The 22029-nt window shown below is 36.1% G+C and overlaps 1 protein-coding gene across 2 annotated transcripts in view; it reads left to right on the top strand.

Moving 5' to 3' along the window:
- The window catches only part of LOC135216411 (high affinity cationic amino acid transporter 1-like), a 58788-nt gene extending 43648 nt beyond the window's left edge, over nucleotides 1-15140 (top strand). For both annotated transcript variants that reach the window (XM_064251705.1, XM_064251704.1), the window contains exons 6-14: nucleotides 3887-4063; nucleotides 5390-5514; nucleotides 6429-6526; nucleotides 7383-7522; nucleotides 8282-8384; nucleotides 9128-9312; nucleotides 11020-11186; nucleotides 11601-11709; nucleotides 12409-15140. In XM_064251705.1, the coding sequence (XP_064107775.1) occupies nucleotides 3887-4063; nucleotides 5390-5514; nucleotides 6429-6526; nucleotides 7383-7522; nucleotides 8282-8384; nucleotides 9128-9312; nucleotides 11020-11186; nucleotides 11601-11709; nucleotides 12409-13982 (2678 nt within the window). In that variant the 3' untranslated portion in view covers nucleotides 13983-15140. The remainder of the gene's footprint in view (nucleotides 1-3886; nucleotides 4064-5389; nucleotides 5515-6428; nucleotides 6527-7382; nucleotides 7523-8281; nucleotides 8385-9127; nucleotides 9313-11019; nucleotides 11187-11600; nucleotides 11710-12408) is intronic.
- The last annotated feature ends 6889 nt before the right edge of the window (nucleotides 15141-22029 follow it).

Genomic DNA, 22029 nt, shown 5'->3' with positions numbered 1-22029 from the left:
TACCTATCCCTGATGGGGTAGGGTCCAGCTATGGGTTAAATAGCAAAACTCAGCAATGATGTTAAGAAATGAAGGAATAAACGACAACGACGTAAATGGAATCTCTGGCAACAGAGGAACTTCGTCCGGCAGCCAGGTATTCAACCCAATTGAAGGGGAAGACGGTCAGGTACTTGGAGGTCGTCATCCAACAAATGACCACCACAACGACAGTAATCAACAGCCTGAGATTGGAGCTACAGAAGCAAATCAAAGGAAGAAATGGACAAGAGAAGAAAATAAGGAAATATGGAGATGCTACATCAGAAGCAACCCGACTGAGAGAGGATATAGAAGATTGGTCAACATCTGAAATGAGAGGAATAACACCCCCCAAACAGAGTAGGGGTTGGCAGACCAAGTAAGGAACATAAAGAAAAAGAACTGGCTCTCCCCAACAGAATGAGAAGAACTGGAAAGGGAAATGTCACATGACAACGAATTACACGAAGACGAACTGAGAGACGATGCCACAGAAGACGACAGGGAAGATATGGTATCAAACAACGACACACGAAGAAACACCGACGAAGTAACAGAGAGGACGCAATGGGTGGAAAAGATTAGACAATGGATGGAGCCAGATACAGAGAGAACAAAGATCCCCTCCATGAAAGCCTACAACACCAAGAAATTAAGGGAGAAAACAAGTGAGGTCAATGAAATAATGGGCATAATACACACCTCCAGTATCACAGAAACAAGACTAGTAGCAGAATTGATGGGGATTCGAACACCAACACCACCAGCACAACCAACCCAACAGAAAATCATGGTGAAGAGATCTGACTTGAGTAAATTGAAAGAGATGGCAGATAAAAGGCTAAGAAGCAAGAAAACAAGGGAGGAACTCAACGAGAAATACAAAGTACAGGAGAGGGGACTAAACACAATAGTAGATGTAAAACAGAGACTTAAAGCCAAAGCACATAAGATCCAACGGTACGTGAACAGGAATAAGGGATACCAACAGAACAAACTATTCGGAACCAACCAGAAAAGACTATACAGCCAACTAAGAGGGGAAGACAACCACCAAGAAATTCCTGAAGCCGAACCAAGTAAGAGACTCTGGGAAAACATATGGAACAATCCAGTATCACACAACAAACATGCAACATGGCTCCAGGAAGTCAAGGAAGAAGAAACAGGGAGAATAAAACAAAGATTCACAGAGATCACGACAGACACAGTCAGACACCAACTAAAGAAAATGCCAAACTGGAAAGCCCCAGGTCCCGATGAAGTCCATGGATACTGGCTCAAAAACTTCAAGGCCCTACACCCACGAATAGCAGAACAACTCCAGCATTGTATCTCAAATCACCATGCACCCAAATGGATGACCACAGGAAGAACATCCTTAGTACAAAACGACAAGAGTAAGGGAAATATAGCCAGTAGCTACAGGCCTATCACCTGCCTACCAATAATGTGGAAGTTACTAACAGGTATCATCAGTGAAAGGCTATACAACTACCTAGAGGAGACAAACACCGTCCCCCACCAACAGAAAGGCTGCAGAAGGAAGTGTAGGGCACAAAAGACCAGCTCCTGATAGACACAATGGTAATGAAGAACAGTAAGAGAAGGAAAACAAACCTAAGCATGGCATGGATTGACTATAAGAAAGCCTTCGACATGATACCACACACATGGCTGATAGAATGCCTGAAAATATATGGGGCAGAGGAAAACACCATCAGCTTCCTCAAAAATACAATGCGCAACTGAAATGCAATACTTACAAGCTCTGGAATAAGACTAGCAGAGGTTAATATCAGGAGAGGGATCTTCCAGGGCGACTCACTGTCCACATTACTCTTCGTAGTAGCCATGATTCCCATGACAAAAGTACTGCAGTAGATAGATGCTGGGTACCAACTCAAGAAAAGAGGCAACAGAATTAACCATCTGACGTTCATGGACGACATCAAGCTGTATGGTAAGAGCATCAAGGAAATAGATACCCTAATCCAGACTGTAAGGATTGTATCTGGGGACATCAGGATGGAGTTTGGAATAGAAAAATGCGCCTTAGTCAACATACAAAAAGGAAAAGTAACGAGAACTGAAGGGATAAAGCTACCAGATGGGAGCAACATCAAACACATAGATGAGACTGGATACAAATACCTGGGAATATATGCAGAGACTCAAGGGGATAATTAAGTCAAAACTCAACGCCGGAAATATGATAAAAGCCATAAACACATGGGCAGTGCCAGTAATCAGATACAGCGCAGGAATAGTCGAATGGACGAAGGCAGAACTCCGCAGCATGGATCAGAAAACCAGGAAACATGACAATACACAAAGCACTATACCCAAGAGCAAATACGGACAGACTATACATAACACGAAAGGAAGGAGGGAAAGGACTACTAAGTATAGAGGACTGCGTCAACATCGAGAACAGAGCACTGGCTAAAGAGTGCATGGGAAGAAGGAATAATAAAAGTAGACGAAGACCCAGAAATATACAGAGACAGGACAATGACAAACAGAACAGAGGACTGGCACAGCAAACCAATGCACGGACAATACATGAGACAGACTAAAGAACTAGCCAGTGATGACACACGGCAATGGCTACAGAAGGGAGAGCTAAAGAAGGAAACTGAAGGAATGATAACAGCGGCACAAGATCAGGCCCTAAGAACCAGATATGTTCAAAGAACAATAGACGGAAATAACATCTCTCCCCTATGTAGGAAGTGCAATACGAAAAATGAAACCATAAACCACATAGGAATCGAATGCCCGGCACTTGCACAGGACCAGTACAAAAAGAGGCATGATTCAATGGCAAAAGCCCTCCACTGGAGCCTGTGCAAGAAACATCAGCTACCTTGCAGTAATAAGTGGTACAAGCACCAACCTGAGGGAGTGATAGAATACGATCAGGCAAAGATCCTCTGGGACTATGGTATCAGAACAGATAGGGTGATACGTGCAAATAGACCACACGTGATGTTGATTGACAGTCAAGAAGAAAGTATCACTCATTGATGTCGCAATACCATGGGACACCAGAGTTGAAGAGAAAGAGAGGGAAAAAATGGATAAGTATCAAGACCTGAAAATAGAAATAAGAAGGATATGGGATATGCAAGTGGAAATTGTACCCATAATCATAGGAGCAACAGGCACGATCCCATGATCCCTGAAAAGGAATCTAGAAAAACTAGAAGCTGAAGTAGCTCCAGGACTCATGCAGAAGAGTGTGATCCCAGAAACGGCGCACATAGTAAGAAAAGTGATGGACTCCTAAGGAGGCAGGATGCAACCCGGAACCCCACACTATAAATACCACCCAGTCGAATTGGAGGACTGATAGAGCAAAAAAAAAAAAATAATAATAATATAATAATAATAAATAATAATTCCTTGGACGCTTGAAATTCAAGTCAATACCAAACCCCCCCCCCCCCCCCCCGAGGTGGGCATGTTCCATATGAATAGCGTTTATCATCTGAATAATAATAATAATAATAATAATAATAATAATAATATAATAATAACTAATAAAAAATAATAATAATCTTTGGAAGACTGGATGTAAAGTAAATGGCCCCTGTGGTGGGCTTGTTCCATATGAATAGCGTTTATCTTCTGAATAATAATAATAATAATAATAATAATAATAATAATAATAATAGTAATAATAATAATAATAATAATAATCCTTTGGAAGACTGAATTTCAAACAAATGGCCCCTAAGGTGGCCTTGTTCTTTATGAATATCGTTCGTTCATCTTCTGAATAATAATAATAATAATAATAATAATAATAATAATAATAATAATAATAATAATAATAATGACATAAATTCACGTCTTTCAGCTGACATCTCGAACTGGCAACTGTCCAAAAATGACACCCTGACGCTGTGTAACACAACCGAGGGTGACAAAGATTGGGGCGAAGGTGGTTTCGCCCCCCACGGTTTCGCCGGCATCATGAACGGTGCCGCCACCTGCTTTTTCGGTTTCGTGGGCTTCGACTGCATTGCTACGACTGGTAAGACACCTCTCTCTCTCTCTCTCTCTCTCTCTGAATAAATTTTGCATTTTGATAAATACAGTCTTACTAATCTACACCTTTTCAATAATTTCGTATCCTGATACACACAGTCTTACATAAATACACAATTTTAATTATTTTTGTATTCTTATAAATACAGTCTTACTTAAATACATAATTTTCATATTTTTGTTATTTTGATAAATGAGTCTTACCCAAATACACAATTTTAATCATGTTTGTATTTTGACAAATACAGTCTTACTCAAATACACAGTTTTAATCATTTTTGTAATCTGATAAATAGAATTGTAATCAAATACACAATTTTTACTTATCACTTCCTGTCACAGTATAGTGAGGCACCATAAAGGCCAAAGTATATTGGAAACACTGTGGCATTTCTTCACCAGTAAAAACATTAATATTAATTTTTTTTTAGGTGTGTCATTATTTCATAACAGGGCATGATAGGGCATGATCTGACCTCCAGCTTACTCGGGGCGCGTGCTTAAATCTATGGTCAATTAGAGCGTTGTTTCACCAGCGCAAATTAAAATAAATACGCTATATTTTATCAGAAATTATTTTTCTGTCCTGTTTAACATACACATTATTTATTGCTTACATTTTAATTCTAACAAATAAATCATAAACATCCTATCAATAAAACACAATACTAAGACTGTTCTGTATTATATAGTTTTTTTTTTTATTAATGCAAATATATAAAACCTATATACATTAAGCAATTTTTTTTATAATAGAGTAACAGTTTTAATTTACGATCACGGGTTGGTCGTATCTCCGAAAGTTCGTCTCTTTGAAAGTTCGTATCTTTGACAGTTCGTATATTTGAAAGTTCGTATCTTTGACAGTTCGTATCTCTGAAAGTTCGTATATTTGAAAGTTCGTATCTTTTAAAGTTCGTATCTTTTGACAGTTTGTATCTCTGAAAGTTCGTATCTTTGAAAGTTCGTATCTTTGAAAGTTCGTATCTCTGAAAGTTCGTATCAATTCTTTAGACCTTGGTTCGTATATTTGAAAGTTCCTATCTCTGAAAGTTCGTATTTTTGAAACTCGGTATATTTGAAAGTTCGTATATCTAAAAGTTCGTATCTTTGAAAGTTCGTAAGCAGAGGAGCGTCTGCACTACGTGTTTTGATATTGTCTTTTGTTCGTATGGTGCTTTTACGTCACATTGAACCAGTGGTTATTCATCAACGGGACCAACGGCTTCGCGTGACTTCCGAACCACGTCGAGAGTGAACTTCTTCTATCACCAGAAATACACATCTCTGACTTTCTCGTTCCACTTCGCAGGAGAAGAGGCGATTAATCCATCACGCAACATCCCACTCTCGATCACCGTCTCCCTGTTGGTCATCTTCCTGGCTTATTTCGGAATGTCTGCAACTGTGACGTTGTCCATGCCCTACTGCGCACTGGTATGATGTTTTTGTAACTATAAGCACTTCAGAAAGATCTTATTGTCTTCCAGGATACGTTCACGTCCGCGTTAGATGTGAATATTTTTGTAACATGATTTGCTTCTCTGTAAAAATATTGCATTTTTCTTTTCTTTTTTTCTCGGTTCATTCATCATCTAGTCCTATTAACGTTAAAATATATTAAGTATCTATTTTTTTATTTTTCTTATTACAACATTTAATATACTATATACGTTCTTTATTTTTCCTATCAACATTTAATATATCTAAGTTTTATTTTTCCTATTAACGTTTAATGTAGTTGTTATTTTTCCAATTAACGTTAAATATAATATCTAAGTTTTTATTTTTAATACTAACGTTTAATGTAGTTGTTATTTTTCCCATTAACATTTACTAAAAGTTATTATTTTTCCTATTAACGTTTACTATAATAGAAATTATTATTTTTCCCATAAACGTTTAATGTAGTTTTTATTTTTCATATCAACATTTAATGTAGTGGTCCTTTTTCCTATTAACGTTTACTAAAAGTTATTATTTTTCCCATTAACGTTTAATGTATAATATCTAAGTTTTTATTTTTCCTATTAACGTTTAAGGTATTTTTCATTTTTCCCTATTAACGTTTAATATCCTGAGTCTCTAATTGTCATCTCCTTTCTTCTTCGTAAACATTCATTCAGTTTTTTTCACTTTAATTCCTTAGTTATTAACCCTTTCAACTTTACATACCTATCCATTGATACACTTTAAATTTTCGTATAATGACACAAGGCGTTTTTAACAAACGTATCAGTAGCTGCTACTATGGCACGATCTTCTGTTAATTTAAGCTCAACGCCAATATAAATACCTGTTAAATAATGTCAAATCATCTATCTGTTTCATCGACTGTTTATCCCACCCAGGATCCAGACGCTGCTCTGGTCGCTTATTTCGACGACAAAGGTTTGCAGGTGTCAAAATGGATTGTCAGCATTGGAGCGCTTTTCGGATTCTCTGCCAGGTAACTACTCCCTACTCCTCTCTCTCTCTCTCTCTCTCTCTCTCTCTCTCTCTCTCTCTCTCTCTCTCTCCTGATAACACTCGCCAAAACTGGCTATCGTTATCAGTGCTCTAACAGTTTTATAGGTTTGATTTCTCAACTAAACTTCGCATGCATTTGAATAAACTGTTAACGTACGTATATGTATGTATGTATGTATAAGTATACATACGACCTTTTATATAAAAAAAAAGAGATCTGCATGAGCAGCATTTATAAAAATGCACGGTTTAAACAGCAGTTCTATCACATCGTTCGGAAATATTAAAATCATATATTTTACAAATAATTTTTTTTATCTAACGAGGATTCTGAGTAATCAGCTACAGTTGCTACTTTATTAGCCTATCGGTAATATTCATTATCATCATAAGTCATACCTTTGGCCTTTTGATAAGACTATTGGTATAAGTTCCACCTGTAATCAGCGAAAGTAACGCAGAGATTTTGACAAATATACCTGAAACCTCGTATTCACTAAAGGCGCTACCCCCTTTTAGTTTTCATGCATAGCAAAGTTCAACGATCTATCGTTGCTTCTTTCACCCTTATCACTTTTGGCATCAAAATTGTTTATAATCGCTGCATTTAATGAAAATAAAAGTGATAATATATCGCATATACCACACATCAAACTAGTTGAAAACAGGTCAACGGCATTCACTGAAAAACGAATCTTTAGCCAACGCAGGTTAGGACTGCAAAAATAAAAAAAAATGTTGTTAACTTGTATTCGACTTATTCGTGTATGCGATAGGTTGTTGGCGCGTTTACATGCATTACTTCAATCGGCTTCTCTTCTCTCCCGTCTTTCCAGTATGGTTGGCGTTCTCTTGCCTCTCCCAAGGATCATCTATGCCATGGCGAACGATGGCATCATATTCAGGTTCCTTTCCAAGATCAACAAGCGGTTCAAGACGCCTCTAATGGCCACTTTCCTCACTGGATTACTCGCTGGTAAGAAGCGTAGCAGAGACCCCGTCATCTCTGGCTTTCTCTAAAGATATTCGTCTCAGGTTCTACACTTGGGAGTTTTAGCATCTGTTTTCTTAAAATCCCATTGTCATGCCCATTTCAGTACCCCTTTTATGATTATTATTATCTTTATTACTATTATTATTATCGTTGAAGAGAATGTCAGAATTAAGTGAGTTGATTTTATAGATTGTTTTCTTTTTCTAATAAAAAAGGTAATATAAAACAATATAAAAAAACAATATATAAAATAAACTCGCTTAAATCTGCCATTCTCTTCAACATTATTTGCCTAAAAGAGGGTCTTTTACCAAAATATAATAATAATAATAATAATAATAATAATAATAATAATAATAATAATAATTAATAATAATTATTATTATTATTATTATTATATTATTATTATTATTATTATTATTGTTATTATTATTATTATTATTATTATTATTATTCAGAAGATGAACCCTATTCATATGGTAACATACAGGGCCCAGGCATGAAATTCAAACTCCCAAAGAATATGGTGCTCGTGCGAAAGAAATAATAGAAAATAATCGGAAACACAGAAAGAAGTGAGCAGTTATCAGAATAACAGATAATTTAACAAATACGTAAATATAAAATGGAAAGTATAATACTTTACATCACTTCTCCTGCAATAAGATAAATGGTATAGAATTAAGTCTTTGCCTTCTCATTTCATCCATATATTTTATGAATTTTTGTCACTCTCTACAGGGCTACTGGCGATGCTATTCGATCTCCAGGCTCTTGTTGACATGATGAGCATTGGAACCCTGATGGCTTACACCATTGTTGCTGTGTCAGTGATGCTTCTCAGGTATATACTGGTACAGTTTCTTCAAAAGTCACAAAAGACAGATTTTGTAGAATTCAAATAGCCTTTTTTTTTTAAGAATTCTGTGAATATTAAGTTCCCTAATATTGGAGAATTTTGTAGCAGCACTGTAGGAAAACCTAACCAGACATATAACAAAAATTTCTTTTTTTTTTTTTTTTTTTCCCTCTTCTTCTTCTCCCGATATGGAAGAAAATTGTATTCACAAAAATACACACACACACACACACAGAGCAGGATGGACGGAAGCTATAAAAATTCTGTATATAATTTTACAAATACATTTCGTCATATATATATATATATATATATATATATATATAATATATGATATCTATATATATATATATATATATATATATTGGCATGATACACAAACACAGACAGAATTATATATATATATATATATATATATATATATATATATATATATATATATATATTATATATATATATATATATATATATATATATATATATGTGTGTGTGTGTGTGTGTGTGTGTGTGTGTGTTATGTCAGTAACACATTCCCTAAGTTAAAATAATAATGAGATTCACGTATAGATATCAAAATGAATATTCATCTACAAATTCCTACTATATTTAAAATAAATAAAAGTCACTAATTAGTTCATCACTATCACGAGGACACAAGACTGATGCCTGGGCTGTAATGAGGGTTGTTATATTCATTTTATTCTCATTTTTGTCAAAAAAAAAACAAGGTTCACCCCAGATACAGAAGACGAGGAGCCCGAGAGTCTGGTGGAGACAGCGAAGAAGAAAGTCTCCACAAGTTCCCCGTCATACTCAAGGAATCAAGTCATGAGGCAGTTATTCAATCTGGACAAGCACAGAGAACCTACAGAACTCTCCAGTACTGTGGCAAGTTATGGGACTTTGGCATATTGTAAGTGATGGGGTTTTGCTACTGTTGCCTGACCTGTTCCCATTATGTGTTATATATACAATCATTTCTCATACATACATTCCTAATTTTGTGCTTGGTCATAGTTAGGTGCGTCTACCATTTCAGCTCATTATGGGACATTGGTATATATCTTGTAAGTAATGGGAATTTTGCTGCTGTTGCCTAACCTGTTCTCATTATGTGTCATAAATAATCATTTTTCAAATGGATATTCATGATTTTGGGGCTGATTATAGTTAGGGGACTCTACAATTTCAGCTCATTATGGGACATTGGTATATATATTGTAAGTAATGGGATTTTGCTGCTGTTGCCTAGGCTGTTCTCATAATTTGTTATATACAATCATTTCTCATATATATATTCATAATTTTGGGCTTGGTCATAATCAGGGGAATCTACAATTTCATCTCATTATGGGACATTGGTATATATCTTGTAAGTAATGGGATTTTTGCTGCTGTTGCCTAGGCTGTTCTCATAATTTGTTATATACAATCATTTCTCATACATATATTCATAATTTTGGGCTTGGTCATAATTAGGGGAATCTACAATTTCAGCTCATTATGGGGTATTGGTAATTATATTGCAAGTAATGGGATTTTTAGCTATTGTTGCCTAACCAGTTCTCATAATTTGTTATATGCAATAATTTCTCAGACATCTATTCATGATTTTGGGGTTGGTCAAAGTTAGGTGAATCTACCATTTAAGCTCATTATGGGACATTGGTATATATATTGTAAGTAAAGGGATTTTTGCTGTTGTTTCCTAACCTGTTCTCAGTATGTGTTATATACAATCATTTTTTTAAACTGATATTCATGATTTTGGGGTTGATTATAGTTAGGGGAATCTACTGTTTCAGCTCATATATCAATCAACACTACTTCCTAAGCCTTTTCTTAATTTAAGGAGGGATACCCATTCCTTATTGACAACATACAAACGAATTAGATTTTGAAAGTTAATTCGGGTTCTTGTAACGCCTCTAAATTTAGGAATCTTTTTTTAATAAATGTTTTTATTTTGACAATATCAAAGGACTGCCAGCAAACGCCCTAGCTTTGTAAATTTGAGGTGATTAAGATCAAACTTGCAGCCACCTAACTTCACCGGTGTATCTCACGTACCATTTGTAGGGTGGGAGCACATTAGGTTAGAATGCTCAATAAATGTACGTTGGCTACTTATTGCATATATCACAAACAGGTTGAAAACTAATTAACGACCATACTTGGAGAACGAAACCTTTGAGTAGAACTATCAATAAGCCGTTGACTTGTATTCAACATGCCTGTGAACTACATGTGATTAGTTATTGAAGTGCGTTTATGACACAGCGCAGGCGTACCCTGAGGTACATCCTCACTACAGTAAAACATATCAGAAACACACATTGACATCTCATCAAATGCCCATCACAAACAGTTCAAATATAAGTCAGCAACTTATTGGTACTCCTAACCAGTGCTTCATAAGATTATCCCCTACTGGTCAAAGATTAGTTCTCCACTTATCAGTCGCTGAGTTGTTTTCAAAGTGTTTGCTAAAGGTGTGCAATAAGATACCAGCGTGTTTGACATTTTTTAAAGTAATGTGGAGCACCCCTAGTCCTATTTGCACCCAATCTCATTTTTAGATATTAATTAATGACTGATTTTTCTCACTTAACGTTTGAAGGTATACTGATAGCCATACTATGCGGCCTGCTTGTCATCCTTCGAGAACAACTCTCCCAAGGTGATGCTGGGGCTATTGTCAGCATTGTTATTATGGTGGTTCTCAATGTCTTCATTATCGTGATCATAGCAATGCAACCACAGTCCAAGAAAGGTCTTTCCTTCCAGGTACGTTAACCTAATTTCATTAAGCATGGAAAAGTAGAAAAACTTTGCTGTCTTGGCATTTATTATTATTATTATTATTATTATTATTATTATTATTATTATTATTATTATTATTATTATTATTAAGATCCACAGTAGTATATTAATGGTAGAATTTGTGACTTTATGAAGTCACTGATATACTATTGTGGACCTTATAGTACAAAGTTACTGCTGTTCTTAGCATTGAGAGTTCTATGTAACTATTGTCGTTATTATTATATCATTACTGGCTTCAAGTACCAGTGACAAGTACCCTGGCCATAAAATTAGTAATAAAAAAACACACCGTTTGTGAACATGGGATAAGAACATTCGAAGTGAAGACATAAATTCTAAAATGTTTCTAGTAAAAAGTACGATTTCTTGATGCAGGTCCCTCTGGTCCCGTGGATGCCTGCAGTAAGCGCCTTCATCAATTTCTACCTCATGTTCAATCTGTCTACAGACACGTGGATTCGATTTGCAATCTGGATGGGAATCGGTGAGTCCAATTTTGGTTCCATCATTCTCAGACCTTGAAAACATAGGCCCATGTAAAAGACCTCAAAATAATGACGTGAAAAGTAAAGGGTTTATGAAACCCTATGAGTATAGCTCAATTGTTGCCTACAACTCAAAGCTGGGTTAGTCTAAAACATGATGGTAAGACTATAGAGAAAATATTGGGATGGTAAGAATGTAAAGAAAATATTGGAGCAGTAAGTGAAAGACTAGTCAGGCATAGTAAGTACTTCACCAGAGAAAAGAATTTAACACTGAATAGACAACTTAGGAAAAGCTATGATTTACGTACTATTGTAAGGTTAACAATTAGTTTCTTTATCGATGAATTGATAATATTCCATGGAAATACTTTCTCTTAAGGGATATATTCATGCAACTCTCCACAAATAGAAAAAATTGCATCATTACAAGAAAAGGAAGAGAATTGCATTTTCGATAAAAACTGGTTGAATGAATTGATGAGGTAAACATGTCATTTCTTACGACAACTGGTTCATCATCAATATACATCAAACCTTCTAGGATTAATAATTGCTGATGCAAATTCCTTTACTGTCACACTTTCTACATTGATTTCTGAAAGTGCAAATTGATATTTAGTGTAGGATTTTTCATTCTGAATATTTTTAGCAACTATAAAAAAAATCGCACTAAATCCACTATTCCTCCATGCCAGGTTTTCCCATCTACTTCTTCTATGGAATGAGCCACAGCTCAGAAGAACTTAGAGCGAAAGGGCGTTTATTTGGAATTGACAACCCAGGTGGCCCAGGAAGACCCCACTCGTTCGTCATTCCCACAATTAACGTTCAGCTAGCTACACCAATCAGTACTGCCCCTAATACCCCAAAGGGCATCAGAATAGAAAAGAAGCCACCTAAGCCCATATCGCCTCTGGCACTTGAAGAAGCTGTTAAAAACATTCCAGATGCAGAGGAGAAGGAGAATGAGGTTCAGAAAGCTTTAGAATCACTAGATAATGTAGTTAATGGCTCTTTCCCACCAAACGAACCAGAAGATGAGACTGAAATGGTGGAACTAGAAAATGTCACTAGCAGTGCACCAGAGGGTATGGTTTCAGCAGCCCCTGTAAGCGAAGACGCAAATCACCAGGACCTACCAGATTCGGCTGATGGCGTTAACTCTCCCACTGAATTTCAGTCACAGAGTTCCATTAGTCAAGCTGATGACGAAAAGACGGAGAATGCTGTAGGTGCTGAAAATGAAAACGATGAGGAACAAAAGAATGGAAATTTAGAGAGGGAGAAATCGGCGGGGGCAAGGATAAACAGTATGCCAAAATCACTAGCTATTGTGATGTCTCAGCTCCTCCAGAGTGTCCCAAAAGCCGCAGCAGTTGACAGTGAAAAAGTTGATAAAAAGAAACCTGAGCCATTAGTCCTTTCAAACAGCAATTCTTCGAACACCCCTCCTTTAAGTAGTTCTACTTCCGTAATTCAAAATTCAACGCCATCTCCGACAACTCCAAGTTCTCTCACTTCTAGAAGTAGCGTCCCTAACACTCCAGTAACAAGACGACACCCTACTAAGATTCTCAAGAGAGGCTCTAGCTTTGACGAAATCCCTCCATCTTCGGCAGACAGCCCTCTAGCCCGGCGAGTAGACAAATTCTTTATCATACCAGTCAAAGAACCAGACCTGTCTGACAGTGACAGCAGTCCTCTTCCTTCTCCTTCACCCAGCAGTAGTTCAAAAGGACAGGACGCTTTAATGAGCGAACTTAAAAGCAGGATTAAAAATCTGCAAGAGTCAGAGAATACGAAAAAAGAGGAGGATAGTACAGATAGCAAAATAGTGCATGCTGGAAGTCAAGATACTTTGGAAAAGGTTGGCAGTTCCAGTGACCCTCCAGCAAGTCCTGCAGTAAGCCCTGTGAGGGAATACAAACGCCTGGGTAGTAAAGAAATGTCATTCTTAGGTGAAGGGCTGGACACTATTCGTGAACGTGGTGAGAGCAGTATAAGTGTCGAAGATACTCTTCCAGTGTCTAGTGCAGCTAGAGAAAAAGATCAGAAGATGGAGGTAAGAAAGGCTGACGACAAAACACCGACAACTATACCTATTATTGGAAAAAGTGACTCGAAGAAAGAAGATTCAACGTCTAGTGGGAAGATAACTAAAGAATCTACAGAAACCGAGAGAGAAGACACCCAGAGCTCTGGACGTCCCAAGTCTCCCCAACCAAGCAATGAGAATGTCAATAAGCTTAAGGCCTTGTTTGGGAGTTAAACAAACTAAGCCACGTAAAGAATCATTGCCATTATTTGACCCTGAGTAGGGAGAACCGTTATTGCCTTACATGTAGGCATATTTCCCTGCATATTTCTTGAAGGTCGTAAATAAATGTAACTCCAATCAAATGCATTTCATGTTTTACATCTGTGCTCAATACATAGATGCTAATTTTATATTATGTGCACCTTCATTTGTATAAGTTCCATAGGTATACGCCATTGAAAAGTTTTTTTTTTTAATACTAGTAAGACGATTAGAGTAAGAAATCACCCAAGATATAAATGTTACCTAGAATTTCTTTACATCTACTTCCTCACACACCATAATGTTCCATTTCATTGCTTAACTCCTGTAGACTAATCATGTCTCCCGTTTGAACGAAAATCGTGATGATACAGATGTAAACTTCCACAGGCAACTGTACTCATTTGACCCCTCCCAATGTACAGAATAAAACAAGAAAATCAGTAGACATTTTGTAATTTTTCGATGGGTTACATCATAACCCACGTTTTTAATATTATACTTCCATCTTTTCTTTATCTGTAGAGCATTTCTTTTTAATTCTTTAAAATTTTTATAACGCACATTCCACGACTTACCCGTGTTAAAAATGCTGATTTTGCATATTCGTATTCTACTGAAGTAACTCATGTTTTTTTTAGTCATCAAACATTTCTCCCTGCTTTAGATCCAATAAAATTAATAACTAATTGTCAATTAGGATAATAATCCAAGTAGTTACTTATAAGCTATGGACTATGCAACAGTGTGGAAGAGTTTAAAAGAAAGCTAGACAAAATCTTTAGAACTATGTGAATGAACAGTTAAATTGCTCCTACAGATAAGTAAGGACACGATGTCTCCTCGGATGGACTAACAAGTTTTTGAGACATCCTAATCCTTGTAACTCCTTGTAACGTATAAATTTTCGATCATATTATTTTCCAGAATATCAAACTCGTTTTACTTAACATTCAACTGTCATCTATCATCTAACACTTTATTAGCGCTATTTTTGTCTTATCAATTTCTCATTATTACTTTTGATAAAATAAGAAACTGTTCTATGATGTAAGCTATCAATACGTTCTATTCATCCTCTCAAAACATAATATATATATATATATATATATATATATATATATATATATATATATATATATACATATATTTATATATGATATATATTATATATATATATATATATATATATATATATATATATATTATATATATATATATATATGAGTAAATGCCACGGGAAAATGATAGGCACAAAGTCTGTACCAAGCGCTTTCGTCTTTATCCTTGTTGTATTCGCCTATAAAACGAAGTCACGTACATCTACTGTGATGTAATATATATATATATTATATATATATATATATATATATATATATATATAGTATTATATATGTATGTAGTATGTATGTATGTATATATGCGTGTGTATTTGTGTGTTCAGCCTTAACCTTCAACAACCTTAAACAAGCTATCAAATAAATGCTAAAATGATTGTGTAAAGTTTTGCACGATCAATTTCCTAACCTACCAAGGATACGTGAGACACGAAACTCTCGTCCACATGAGAAATGTTTTGTAAATAAATATTAACTAAACTTTGCCGTGCCTATTTTTTCCTTGTTCGTTCCTCCGGACAGTTGGTACCGGCCTGGTCTTGTAATCTCAGGGACAGCGATCGCATATATTGTATATATAAAGATACACAAAGATACACATATATAATATATAATATATATATATATATATATATATATATATATATATATATATATATATATATATATATATATATATGGGTAGTTTACAGATCCACAGACAGATCCTACATTTCCAAAACCATTACCCCAAATAACAAAATGCATAAAATAAAAAGTTGTCCAGAATTCCAAAATATGCCCGAAATGTCACTTATCCGACCAATTTACACCAAAATACCATCAGCCGATATTTCCCGTGAAACGTAAATTTTTCAAAGTACCCACTTGATGTGAAGGGTGACTCGGCGGTCGGAGCTCCCGTAGTTCTTGAGTTGGCTGCGGACAGGCGCTGTATGTCGGCCCGCCCCCAACGAGGGAATTTTAAATCAAACCAATCCTGTATCAGGTTGACCCAGGTTATCCCCATGGGACATGGATTAACTTTCTTCCAACCAATAAAAACGTGTCCCATGAATATGAATCAGACAATCTTGCCTGCACACACAGAATTCACCCTTTCCGTTCTCCACCGCCAACATGGATAGAACACACGCAGTATTATTTCCTAAAAGTGTTACAGCAGACGAGTTCGATAAATATACGCATTTGTATATTAGTATTCTGATCGAGTTCCTATGCAACACCGACGAATTTATGAAGTGGTTGTACAAAGAAGGTTTACTTGGGGACTATTCGGAGTTGTGTACAACGTGCAACATAGCGAACCGACGGTTCATGAACCCTTAAATGGTTGTCGGACAGCAGCGACTTTGAAATTTGAAGAGGGTAAGTTGTATATTAATTTTTGTTATCCTAAACTAGCGTTTTGGTTAGTTCGAAGCCAGTACCGAAGCGCGTGTTCGAACAGATCTATCGGCCCGATGGTGGGCACGTAGGAACATGCATGATGACGCAATCTGTATGTAAACTATTTTTTCAGTTAGTTCGAAGCCAGTACCGAAGCGCGTGTTCGGACAGATCTATCGTCCCGAGGGTGGGCACGGCGGAACATGCATGATGTCGCAATTTGCATGTAAACTAGTGTTTCGGTTAGTTCGAAGCCAGTACCAAAGCATGTGTTCGAACAGTAAGGCCGTGGCGAATGAGTAAGGTGTTTAATGTTACAGGTATGGGGGAATTTATAGCCTAGGCTAGTCTCTGTAACCACTGTGGCTAGCGCGCGCAGCACAATATTACCTCTTGCCAGAACATACCGTGCATATAAGAATCTTTGAATATATATATAATATATATATATATATATATATATATATATATATATATATATAACTATACTCTGTTTTTTCCATCTGTCCATTCCCCTGTGGTGTTTGCGCATGGTAACACTGCATCCCGGGCTTTAAATAATATCCTATTTCGAATATTAACGGTATAATTTGCATACAGTAAATTATTAAAACACTTTTCAGTTGCAAATGTACACCAAGATATACATTTATTTACCTAAAATTTACACATAGCATAACTATTTAAAGCCGGGGACGCAGTGTTACCATGCGCGACCACCACAGGCGGATGGACAGATGGAAAAAAACAGAGTATAGTGAAAATGTTCTGTTACAACAGAATTCTAGCTAATAAATGGAACCCATAAAAACGCCAATATACAGAAAGTACTTACTTTTTATATTTTAGTGTTTTTATGGGCTCCTTTTATTATATATGTATGTATAGTAGTAGGTATGTATGTATATATATATATATATATATATATATATATATATATATATATATATATATATATTATGTATGTATGTATGTATGATGTATATATATATATATATATATATATATATATATATATATATATATGCATGATGAGTATATATACATATATATATATATATATATTATATTATATATATATATATATATATATATATATATAGATATCTATGTATATATATATATATATATATATATATATATATATATATATATATATATATATCATGCATGTATGCTGTATATTATACATATATATATATATATTATATATATATATACATATATAATATATAATTCCTCAAGAGAAGTACAAACTGGCTGTGCTATCAAATGTATATTTAAACATAAAGATTTGAATTACAAACGATTATGATGAAAAAACGAAATGAATTACAATATTTTTGCAAATGATTTTCAACGCTCAAAATGTAAACATAAGAAAGGCCTTAACAGAACAGAAAAGTATGGAATGACTAAGAAGACCAGAAAGGTGTTTCAATAATTGCTAAATCAGATCTCGTTATCAAATGTAATAGATGTAAGCAATTAATACATCAATTACGATGCAATTATCTGGGGGTAATTATTAGAGAATTGGAATAAACTTTTGTTAGCATTTTTATAATGACCTGCCAAGTCAATGGTAAGGTTACTATACTCTGTTTTTCTCCATCTGCCCACCCGCCTGTGGTGTTTGCGTATGGTAACACTGCGGCCCGGGCTTTAGATAGTTACATTTTGTTTGTTTTAGGTAAATAAAAGGATATCTGGGTATAAATTTGCAACTGAAAAGTGTTTTAATAATTTACTGTATGCAAATTACACCGTTAATATTGGAAATAGGATAATATTATAATTGTTGAATCTAAGTTGAATGTAACTATCTAAAGCCTGGGACGCAGTGTTACCATACGAAACACCACAGGCGGGTGAACAGATGGAAAAAAAAAGAGTATTGGTTTATTCAGTAAGATGGTCATATAAATGATGAATGAAATAGTAAGTGATGAGATCACGTCGCTTCTCAGTATGTTCCTGCTGCAATTTCATGAAACAAAACTATAATTGTTTTTAATATACTGCAATAAAGACTAAAATAAACATTTTTTCTATGAGATCTTCCCACATTGCAATAAAGATAAAAAGAATAGATGAGATCTCATGAGAAACACAATTTCACATTAGCTACACACACACATAAGCATCCATACATGTAAACTGGAAGAATAAAGATGCAACGAAAATACTGGAGAGACCTTTGCGCTCGGGGCACCCAAGTAATGCATTGTGCCCAAAGTACGAACGTGTGAAAAACCGGGGCAGATATTCAAAGAAGATATTGCTTGGCATTGAACAACAACTCATCCTCGAAGACTGTTTAAGCTTTCCTTCAATCAAGTTTGATATATGTTCGTACGAGTCTCCTTGCATTTTAATCTTTTACTTACATCTACCATCTATTTATTAATTTGTTAAATAATTTCTTTCTTTTTTTTAATAAGTGAGATCACTTCTTTCTGTATTTCCCATTACTTATTCTTACTTCTTTCTAATGAACACAATATTCCGTGGAAGCTCTTCGGAGAGAAACTATCCTCTTCATTACATTTTAACGTTACACTGATGAGGAACACCGTTCAGGTGTTCGAAAGTCTTTGTTTTATATTTTTACATAGAAATATATTTTTATATATGTGGATATTTTTTAACAATAATAATAATAATAATAATAATAATAATAAAATAATAATAATAATAATAATAATAATAGCAGAACAACACCAGCATTGTATCACAAATCACCATGCGCCCAAATGGATGACCACAGGAAGAACATCCTTAGTACAAAAAGACAAGAGTAAGGGAAATATATCCAGTAACTACAGGCCTATCACCTGCCTACCAATAATGTGGAAGTTACTAACAGGTATCATCAGTGAAAGGCTATACAACTACCTAGAGGATACAAACACCATCCCCCACCAACAGAAAAGCTGCAGAAGGAAGTGCAGGGGCACAAATGACCAGCTACTGATAGACAAAATGGTAATGAAGAACAGTAGGAGAAGGATAGACTATAAGAAAGCCTTCGACAGGATACCACACACATGGCTAATAGAATGCCTGAAAATATATTGGGCAGAGGAAAACACCATCAGCTTCCTCAAAAATACAATACGCAACTGGATTATAATACTTACAAGCTCTGGAATAAGATTAGCAGAGATTAATATCAGGAGAGAGATCTTCCACGGCGACTCACTGTCCCCACTACTCTTCGTAGTAGCCATGATTCCCATGACAAAAGAACTGCAAAAGATGGATGATGGGTACCAACTCAAGAAAAGAAGCAACAGAATTAACCATCTGATGTTCATGGACGACATAAAGCTGTATGGTAAGAGCATCAAGGAAATAGATACCCTAATCCAGACTGTAAGGATTGTATTTGGGGACATCAGGATGGAGTTTGGTATAGAAAAATGTGCCTTAGTCAAAAAACAAAAGGGCAAAGTAACAAGGACTGAAGAGATAAAGCTACCAGATGGGAACAACATCAAACACATAGATAAGACAGGATACAAATACCTGGGAATAATGGAAGGAGGGGATATAAAAAACCAAGAGATGAAGGACACGATCAGGAAAGAATATATGAAGAGACTCAAGGCGATATTCAAGTCAAAACTCAACGCCGGAAATATGATAAGCCATAAACACTTGGGCAGCGCCAGTAATCAGATACAGCGCAGGAATAGTGGAATGGACGAAGGCAGAACTCCGCAGCATAGATCAGAAAACTAGGAAACATATGACAATACACAAGCACTACACCCAAGAGCAAATAAGGACAGACTATACTTAACACGAAAGGAAGGAGGGAGAGGACTACTAAGTATAGTGGACTGCGTCAACATCGAGGACAAAGCACTGGGGCAATATCTGAAAACCAGTGAAGATGAGTGGCTCAAGAGTGCATGGGAAGTAGATGAAGACCCAATAATATACAGAGAAAGGAGAATGACAAACAGAACAGAGGACTGGCACAACAACAAACCAAAATATGGACAATGCATGAGACAGACTAAAGAACTAGCCAGCGATGACACATGGCAATGGCTACAGAGGGGAGAGCTCAAGAAGGAAACTGAAGGAATGATAACAGCGGCATAAGATCAGGCCCTAAGAACCAGATATGTTCAAAGAACGATAGATGGAAATAACATCTCTCCCATATGTAGAAAGTGCAATACGAAAAATTAAACAATAAACCACATAGCAAGCGAATGTCCAGCACTTGCACAGGACCAGTACAAAAAGAGGCCGGAAATATGATAAAAGCCATAAATACATGGGCAGTGCCAGTAATCAGATACAGCGCAGGAATAGTAGAATGAACGAAGGCAGAACTTCGCAGCATAGAGCAGAAAACGAGTAAACATGTGACAATACACAAAGCACTACACCAAGAGCAAATACGGACAGACTATACATAACACGAAAGGAAGGAGGGAGGGGACTACTAAGCATAGAGGACTGCGCCAACATCGAGAACAGAGCACTGGTGCAATATATGAAAACCAGTGAAGACGAGTGGCTTATTTGTGCATGAGAAGAAGGACTGATAAAAGTAGACGAAGACCCAGAAATATACAGAGACAGGAGAAGGACAAGCACAACAGAGGAATGGCACAACAAACCAATGCACGGACAATACATAAGACAGACTAAAGAACTAGCCAGCGATGACACATGGCAATGGCTACTGAGGGGAGAGCCTGATAGACAAAATGGTAATAAAGAACAGTAAGAGAAGGAAAACCAACCTAAGCATAGCATTGATAGACTATAAGAAAGCCTTCGACATGATACCACACATATGGCTAATATAATGCTTGAAAATATATGGGGCAGAGGAAAACACCATCAGCTTCCTCAGAAATACAATGCGCAACTGGAATACAATACTTACAAGCTCTGGAATAAGACTAGCAGAGGTTAATATCAGGAGAGGGATCTTCCAGGGCGACTCACTGTCCCCACTACTCTTCGTAGTAGCCATGATTCCCATGACAAAAGAACTGCAAAAGATGGATGATGGGTACCAACTCAAGAAAAGAAGCAACAGAATTAACCATCTGATGTTCATGGACGACATAAAGCTGTATGGTAAGAGCATCAAGGAAATAGATACCCTAATCCAGACTTTAAGGATTGTATCTGGAGACATCAGGATGGAGTTTTGAATAGAAAAATGTGCCTTAGTCAACATACAAAAGGACAAAGTAACAAAGATTGAAGGGATAAAGCTACCAGATGGGAGCAACATCAAACATAGATGAGACAGGATACAAATACCTGGGAATAATGGAAGGAGGGGATATAAAAAACCAAGAGATGAAGGACACGATCAGGAAAGAATATATGAAGAGACTCAAGGCGATATTCAAGTCAAAACTCAACGCCGGAAATATGATAAGCCATAAACACATGGGCAGCGCCAGTAATCAGATACAGCGCAGGAATAGTGGAATGGACGAAGGCAGAACTCCGCAGCATAGATCAGA

This window comes from Macrobrachium nipponense, chromosome 6, assembly GCF_015104395.2.
Source record: "Macrobrachium nipponense isolate FS-2020 chromosome 6, ASM1510439v2, whole genome shotgun sequence".
Lineage (NCBI taxonomy): Eukaryota > Metazoa > Arthropoda > Malacostraca > Decapoda > Palaemonidae > Macrobrachium > Macrobrachium nipponense.
The sequence above is the reverse complement of the archived record's forward strand: the minus strand, read 5'-3'. Positions and strand labels throughout refer to the sequence as shown.